General features: G+C 42.1%; 1 protein-coding gene across 1 annotated transcript; it reads left to right on the top strand.

The window, feature by feature from the left end:
* The first annotated feature begins 3,856 nt into the window (after positions 1-3,856).
* On the top strand, positions 3,857-5,660 carry LOC138750599 (probable G-protein coupled receptor 139). Its single transcript, XM_069912712.1, has one exon. The coding sequence runs from the start codon at positions 3,863-3,865 to the stop codon at positions 4,829-4,831; it is 969 nt and encodes a 322-aa protein (XP_069768813.1). The 5' UTR covers positions 3,857-3,862; the 3' UTR covers positions 4,832-5,660.
* The last annotated feature ends 3,382 nt before the right edge of the window (positions 5,661-9,042 follow it).

The following is a 9,042-nucleotide window of genomic DNA, read 5'->3' on the forward strand; positions in this document are numbered from 1 at the left end:
CAACTCACTGCAGGGGCAGTGGCTTGGCGAACCGTGGCTCTGCAGAATCGGATGTCCCTTGCTCTGCTGCTGGCGGTAGACGAGGTGGTGCATGTGCGGTAAGAAATATCACCCATTCTTCATTCGGAGCGAATACGCAATGTCCAGAAAATAGGGGAACAGTTCCATGATTACATGGTCATCTTGGTGGGCTTTCAAAGGATGATGGGTGACATTTATCCAGGATTGGTGTGTCCTGGATATTATTCTATTACTTGTGTGGATCTTGCGACTCTTTTATATGATGCGATTATGCTCAAAGACCAAACTATTCTAACGACCAAATAAATTAAAATGAATTGATAAAAGGGGGGAAATTATCGATTATAGCCTAGACTGTATAAATGTGCTTTATTTGTTTCTTTCTATAAATTTCAACAGCAAGGAAAAACGTAAAAAGTTTTTTTTTGGTGGGAAAATACTAGAGTCTGTTAAGGAAATTGTTTTCCTTTTATTAGCGCTGTCGCCAGAAGCGAGAACCAAGGACATCCAAAACCATGCTAATGTTTTCCTGAAATCTGCAGATGACAGATCACGAACAGGCTGCAGAATGGGAAACTACACCACACAAAAAGGCTTGGGCCCATCTGCTATCTTGTAGGTTACAACAGGTAACGAGTAATAGAGCACCCGCATTGTAAAGCTAATAAAAGTACTCGGATTAATTGTCATACAATATTTTATATTTCATTTAAGTTAACGGTGGAAGCGCGAGGATAGAAAGAACACTCTATTAATCCACTTTGAATTGGCACTGAACTTTAAGACACGTATTAAATATTAGAGGAGAAAGGCATTTGCTCTTTATAAACATCACTATGTTTATCATTTACGTTATTTTGTTCCGTTCTGATGATCTGTCGACGTGTTCTTATTCATTTAATGGACAAAACGCGCAATATTCGCCAACAAATGTGGCAGTCATAGGCCATTAGAGACACACAGAAATTTGGAAATTGAATCAATCAAGAAGTTGGAGTTAAGCTCATGCAAAAATAGTGTAAAATGGAGATGCGAGACTGCAGTTGTTTTTAAAATTATTTGGCTGGTGGAAAAAATATTTTCACTCATCCGGACAATCAAATCTCGGAATTGAACACAATTGGTCCCAGCGAGAATTTCCTTTCTCTGTCGTCATCGCTCTTCCTATTTTTGACTTCTTTTAATGTTGAAATCATAATGATAGACGAAGACTGAGAAGACTATAAATCTCACAGATGTGTCGGCTCCGTAATGTGTCAAAGGATCGCATATTGTAAAGGGGAACGTCTCACGAGTCAGAAAATGCGCAAAGATTATTTCCGCGTGGAGAAAATATTGTACCTGATCATTGCCGTCATTGGAATTCCTGGTGAGTGAATAGAATAACTCATTTATTTGAATACGACAAGAAATAAAAGACAAAAAATATCTGAATGTAGTAATGATGGAGAAACCCAGCTTGGTCAAACAGCGAACTTTATGTAGCAAATACATTAATCAAAAGTTTGACTGATCAGGAAAGAAGATACAATGTACTAACAATAATTCGAGGGAGCGATAATACTGATTAAATCGGGAAATAAATGGAGAATTCATGACATTTAGACACAAAATAAATCGACGTGACCATCGCTAAATCATGAGCTCCTCGATAATGTGCACCCCTTTGGTCTTTGAGCATAATCGCATCATACGGAAATAGTGAAAGGTGAATTCATTTAGTACGCCCGGAGAGAAATCGCAATGGAGAACGCGAGAGTATTTTGAAACCGCCACGACACCGGTCCTCAATGAATTATAGTGACGTCCAAGCTTGTACTGAAAATTTGTTAACGGCGTGTCAATAGATGAAAGTAATTTCCCGTCGCATGAAGCTGAGCAGGACTAATACATTTCAGTACAGAGGAGGGCGCAATATAATTGACTTAGTATGCAAATACATGAGCAATAATGTATAACCTGGATAAAGGAAGACTGAACGTTCTTCATCCAGTGATCGATTAGAATTGTTGGTGTGCGGAGAGACCGTGTGTTCTTTGACTGGGGTGAAGCGACAGCCAAGGAGGGAAAATAATTCTTGACATTGTCATTGTTTCTATTTCATTAAATGTGTTTTGACTTCGGGAGGCCACAGATGAAGGGCGTCATGCACCTTTGGATCAATCATCAGGATTCTGACCATTGAGAGGGAGTTTTAAATCACCAGACTGGATCCTGAACTGCGAACTGATGAAATATTGGGTTGCCTGAACCTCAGTGTAAAAGAGTTCCAAACAAAGTATGCAATTTTTTAATTTTTCTGCGCGTCGAAAACCTGACTTGGAGGAGCTAAAATACCGCCTTCCCTCCTTGAACGGGGAGCTTGGCACCTGGGCATTAATGTAGACTGGGACAAGATTAATGTCCAACTTTGCGTCCGGAATTGTTCATACATGAGATTATGATAAATCTGTTTATCCCCCTGATGCTCCCCAACCCGGAGTATTCCGCTAACAAGTACCAGATTCCAAAATCTGCAGTCAGTCTGGGGTTTCTCTTCCACAGCTCGTAAACCGTGATGTGAACATATTAAAACATGCAGATTGTTATTTGTCTCTGTATTCTGGGTGTAGTGAGTGTATATTGTGTAGATAGAAATGTTTCTGGGAGATTGGGAAAGGTTTGTTACGGTAGGTTACCATGAAAACACTTTAAAACAGATTTTATTTGAAATGATGTTCTCAGATATTTGCATGAGCTTTGAAGAGTGCTGAAGATATTTCACTAATGCAATGTTATTTACCAAAGGCAACTGATGAAAGTAATTGGTGGAGCCGCATATTGACGGCCAAGGAGGATCATGTGGTTTTGTAGGCAGAGAGAATCAAAATGACTTTCTCTCTTTGAGAGAGAGAGAGATCACTTGACAAAGTTCAGTCAGCAGATGTTTCTGGATCTGAAACAGGACAAGCTGGCAAGCTTTTGGAGGACAGTCTGGTCGACGCCTTTTTTGTTCATGCAAGAGGAGAGGATTGGCTGTCTAATGTTTCACTTGGAATAAGCAAAACAGAAAGGAACTCTGTGATGACCTGAAGGAAAGGCGTTATCATATGGAGAACCCTGAGGGGGGAAGTTTCGTCAGCAAGACCCTGGAGTGGCTAATTAAAAAAAAAATCAGTTGTGGGTGTCTAGCTCTGAAACCCGACAAGAACCTTTCTGAGCAGTATCCATTTACCTTTCAAGCACCAAAGCCTGGTGAACTTATAAATGTTAAAGTCTGTGCATAGTATAAGAATTTCCTGCAACCAATAAACTTGGAGGAAAGAGAAGTGAGATTGGACTGAAAACAAAATATTTTTTTCTGAATTTACACAAACATTAGATACACGTGCGCTTATAATCAGAAATTAAAATAGAGATAAGTTAAAGTTTGATTCTGTTATCATGTTTAAAGATAATTAAAAACAACTTTTGCTTAAGTAAACAATTGTTGTGGTGAATATCTATTGGTGCTGGGTTTTCTGTTCCTCTGGGTTCGTAACAATATCTTTACCATTGCAGAAAGCACCGCAGGCCTGAGGTTGAGAATGTATTAAATAAACCACTAAAGACTCGGTTGGGAAACAATTAATTGATATCGGTCAGTCCGGAACAATTAAAATCTTGAAGAGCAGTTGGGTTTCCATTACTGAATTGATAATTCAAAAGATGGTCCAGATGGCCTTGGGATTGAGCAAAGTCATGCGTAAAATCCCGCTCCGACCACCGGGCACAAGATTGGTCTATTGTAGAGATGCCAGAAGGGCGACTTTGATCTATTATAGCGATGCTTGAAGGGTCATTGTCTCGCGGCAGATCCCTAATGCTTGTGAATTCTCCTTCCGCAGTGAACTTAGTGGCGATTGTGATCTTGTCCCGGGGAAAATGCGGCCTTTCTACCTGCACCACTCGCTACTTGGTCGCCATGGCGGCCGCGGATCTGTTGGTCATTGTCACCGAAGTTATCCTCTATCAGATCAATTATCATTATTTCCCGGTGTGTTTCCTGAACGTCACTTCTGTCTGCATTGTTCTCCGTGTACTGTCTCGCATTGTGATAAACTGTTCCGTCTGGTTCACCGTCACATTCACCTTTGATCGATTCGTCGCAATTTGCTGCCAGAAATTAAAGATTAGATATTGCACGGCGAAAACAGCGACGGTGGTTGTAGTGACAACGGCAGCCCTGTTCTGCCTGAAGAACGGTCCACTCTACTTCTCTTACGGACCCAGAATGGTCATCAACAACGTCCCGTGGTTCTGTTACCCGAAGCCAAGTTACTTCACTGACCCAGGCTGGGTGGCGTTTGACTGGATGGACATCGTGTTAACTCCGTTCCTCCCATTCGCTGTCATCATGCTACTCAATGCTCTGACAGTGCGACACATTTTAATGGCGAATCGGGTCCGGAAGGGCCTGAGAGGTCAGGGCAAGGCCGAGAACCGGAGTGACCCGGAGATGGAGAGCAGGAGGCGGTCGATGGTTCTACTTTTCAGCATCTCCGGCAGCTTCGTCCTGCTGTGGCTGACGAATGTTGGAGAATTCATCTATTATCAGGTGACAGGGGTAGGAACTGGGGGGAATGATTCCGAAATTGTTTTCGCTTATGTGGGATACCTGCTGAGAAACTTCAGCTGCTGCACGAACACATTCATTTACGCCGTCACCCAGTCGAAGTTCCGGGAACAAGTCGTAAGGGCAGTGCACTATCCGGTAACCTCCGTCCTTCGGTCCACTGGCTCAATCGTGCTGTGGGCGAAGCGCAAAACGTGCGTAGAATCAGGACTGTAATTCCGGTCATTTATAGGTTGACGCTGCAACTGAATACATTAAGGACTGACAAACGCAGGACATGCAACGAACGGGATTTAGACGCTTCACTGATCCCGAAGGGCTATCACACTCCATTCGCAAACTGCGCCGGGTGTCATTCATTGGGTTCATACTTTTATAATTTCACTGAATGGATTTTGACGACTTTCCACGATACTTTGCAACCCTGGCCGTCTACCCAATTTCAGAGATAATCCAGAATCGTGGCCCCGAGAACACTATCACTGCAGCATTGATTTTAGTTTTATTCACAAGGCTGTGATTGTTGTGTGTGGAGGAACCGCGGCCTCCCTGCCTGTAATGGGTGTCCTCCCCGTCGAAACGTTTTTAGAAGTTCCATCACCTGCCAGTCAAGGTTGGGCTCCGGTCACTCGTTAATGCGCACATTGCCATTGGCTAATTCAAATCACCTGGCGTTAGTAATGGCAAGACAGAGAAATTATCCTTGCATTTAACAGGAGTGCACAGGGCATTTGTTCTCTCTGCCTCGTTGCCCGAGAACCACTCCATCTAAGGTCGCTGCTGTGGACGTCGCTTGGAAATGTCATGGGTAAAAGTGTACTAAAGATGAGCAGTAGTATTATTATAGATCAATATTTCCAGTTGAGCCGTCGATCCCACTGATCAGGTGTCTGGGAGCGTGTTCAGAGCCTCTGCTTATAGCTTGTGTGTTTTATTCTCGTTATAATTTTCTCACGCTCTTGTATAAATTGTGTACGTCTGTATTTTATTCCTGTTATGCTTTTTCCACGCTCTTGTATAAATTGTTTGCGTGTATATTAATAAAAGTTACCCGAGGTTACCAACCCTTGTGTCCAGATTCATCTGTCGGTGACCCCACAATTGGCATTGAAGTCGAGGTTTAATGAGTTACAATTGGACACACTGGAGCCTTAATCATGTGGGATTGGAATAATAACAACTATGTGGTGGATTGTGACTAGGGGTCCAGTGCTGTGCATGGTTTATTATATACCTGGTCACCAACGAGGACAGCAGTAGATGACCTACTTGTAGGGAATGGACCCCAGGTCAGAGTATAAAATCCTCTGGTCCCAGTCGATTGTGTCATCAGGTTGCACCATCACGGGCATAATATAACCATATAACGATTGCAGTACAGAAACGGGCCATCTCGGCCCCTCTAGTCCGTACCAATTTAAGTGAACTCCACTAGTACCACCTACCCGTACCCTGCCCATAACCCTCTGTTCCCCTCACATCCATGCACTCATCCAACCTTCTCTCAAATGACAAAATTGACCCAGCTTCAAACACCTCTTCCAGAAGATCATTCCACTTGGCCAGCACTCTCTGAGTGAAGAAGCTTCCTCTTACATCTAAAGTTTTGCCTCATAACCCTTAACTTATGACCCCTCGTTCCAAGCTCTCCTACCCTCAAGCGGAAGAGCCTATTGTGACAAAGTGTATTGAGGTGTTTGGAGAGATAAATTGGGAAAGATTTGTTGGAACAAACACTTTAAAATGCAAAAAAATTTCACCAGTGCTCAGAGATTCATGATGGACTGTTGTCTGCAAAAGGCAACAAATGTAACAACAGGCAGTAGCAGCTTTGTCTGGAAAAGAGCATTAACTGTCTGGAAAGTCATGTGATCTTTATTTAGAGGAAAAAATGTATTGGAGAACAATCTGTATCAGAGGTGTTAGCTGTTGACAGGGTTGAGGAAGTTATGGACCAGAATCTTGTGAGGGTACCCTTCAAGAAACCATAGTTCCTGTGCACCTGTCTAACTCAGCAATTTTGGAAGATTTGGAAGAAACTTTAGGCCGTATTAAGTTCCAAGAGCAGATGCAGTTGGAATAATTACTTTTGAAATACACAAATTTATTCCCTGATGTTCTGAAATGGATATAAGTGATTAACCATGATGTAGATTGGAGTTTCCTTGTATTCTGCTACTGAAACTATTACGTTCTGCACAGATTACAGGAAGATTAATTCAGTAACTAAAACAGATGCTTATCCTATTCTGTGAATATATGACTGTATTGACCAAATTGACAAAGCTAAATTTCTTACTAAGTTGGATTTGTTGAAGGGCTACTGCTGTGTGACTTTAACTGAAAGAGGAAAGAATATTTTGGATTTTGTAACTCCATCCGTTTTATACGAGTATAATGTGTTACCTTTGGCATGCCCCTTCAATATTCCAGAGGATGATTAATTTGATAATCCAAGGATTGACACATTCAGATGCTTATATTGATGACTTGTTTACAAAAACTGACACATAGGAAGAACATGTAAGGGAATTGGGCAAAGTGTTTGGAAGATTATCCAAAGCAAACTTAACTGTTAATTTAGCAACAAAATCTATTTGCAAATTTCACTATAACATACTTAGATCATGGCAAAGTTGCACGCATTCAAACTAAGGGGAATGCAATTTCTGAGTTTCCAATTCCCAGTGGCAAGAAAGCATTGAGAGGTGTTTTTTAGCAATGGCAGGATATTTGTAGGAAAATTTGCAGCAATTTTTCTGAGGTTGCTCTTCCTTTAACCAATCTTTTGAAGAAAAGGGTGAAATAGGTATGGACTAAAGCTTGTCAGACAACTTTGGAATATTTAAAGGAGATGCTAAGCCATTTTCTTGTGTTAAAATCTCCTGATTTTGACAAACCATTCCCTTTAGCATTGGATACCACGGAGGGAACAGCAGGTGCAGTTTTATTGCAAAAAACTAATTCAAATGACCATCCAGTTGCCTACTTTTCAAAAAAATAAATGTTCATCGAAGGAACTATTCCACTATGGAAAAAGAACTGTTGTCTATTTTATTTGCTCTGCAGAAATTTAACTTGTATCTTGGTACTTCCCATGAACCAATTGTGATATTGATTCACCACAATCCTCTCGTGTTTTTGAATAAAATGAAGAATAAAATTATTTTTAAAATGGAGTTTAATATTACAAGAATAAAATCTCCAAATTAATCATAACAGATTTATAAATAATGATAGCAGAATGTTTGTCAAGCTGTTAAATTGATCATGTATAAAATACTCTCAAAATTGGGTTACTGTATTATAACATATTATGTTGTAGCCAATTGGCTACAAGGAAACACCCACACACACAGTGTGGCAGGTTAAGCTCACTCCTTTATTAAGGCTGGAAAGGCTGCCTTTATACTCTTCAAGTCCCTGCCGTTTTTTTGCTGATTGACTGAGTCAACCATATGAATAACAATAGCCATTGGGAACGTCCATGCATATGAATGTCCTGTTTTTGCTGAGTTAGCTGGGCAGCTTGACCAATGCCATTTTAGGGCTATTGATCTGATGCTGCCCCAGCTTCTAACCCTGCTGTTTCATTGTCCTGGGAGTCGCTTTAGCGATCGCTGTTCATGTCTGCTGCTGCGTGATGTGCCAGTCCAATCTCCTCAATTGCAGGCCGCCACATGACCCTCAGAACTGGCATTACAATCTATGGTGTCCTAGGTATAGCCCCCAAAGTCTTTTGTGGTCTGCCTCTGCATCGAGGTGTTGGTGCTCTAAGTGTTCTGTTGGGTCTGTGTGGGCAGGCTTCAGTCCATCTGTAGTGAAGACCTTTGGTTTACCACCCATGTCCAGCTTGTAGGTGGCTCCATTGTTCTGGATGACTTTAAAGGGACATTTGTATGGCTTCTACAATGGTGAACGGTGGAGTCCTCTCTGTAAAACACATACTCACAGTCCTTGAGTTCTTTTGGGATGTTGGACTTGGCTTGTCTGTGACTGGAGGGTGGGATTGGAACCAGGTTACCGACCTTTTTGCACAGCCTGTCCAGGAAGGTGGTTGTCTCCTCCTGCTGTCCTCCAGCCTGAGGAACCATGGCTCCATAGATGAGTTCAGCAGAGGATGTGAGGAGGCCTTCTTTTGGCGCTGTTTGGATGACCAGTAGTGCCCATGGTAACTCATCAACCAAGTTGGGGCCTTTGAGTCTGGTCATGAGGGTGGACTTGAGGCACCTGTGGAAACACACCACCATGCCATTGGCTTGTGGATGGTATGCCATCGTATGGTGTAACTGAGCATCCCACAGGTTGGCAATGTTGGTCCACAAACTTGAGGTGAACTGTGCACCTCGGTCAGGTGATGTGCTGTGGCTGTACGAATCTTGCAATCCAGGATGAGAGGAATGCTTTGCCACTGGGTGAAGTAGTTG

The sequence above is a fragment of the Narcine bancroftii genome, unplaced genomic scaffold (assembly GCF_036971445.1).
Source record: "Narcine bancroftii isolate sNarBan1 unplaced genomic scaffold, sNarBan1.hap1 Scaffold_186, whole genome shotgun sequence".
Classification (NCBI taxonomy): domain Eukaryota; kingdom Metazoa; phylum Chordata; class Chondrichthyes; order Torpediniformes; family Narcinidae; genus Narcine; species Narcine bancroftii.

Coding starts and splice junctions, on each gene's coding strand:
- LOC138750599 (XM_069912712.1), top strand. CDS start 3,863: ATGCTTGTGAATTCTCCTTCCGCAGTGAACTTAGTGGCGATTGTGATC.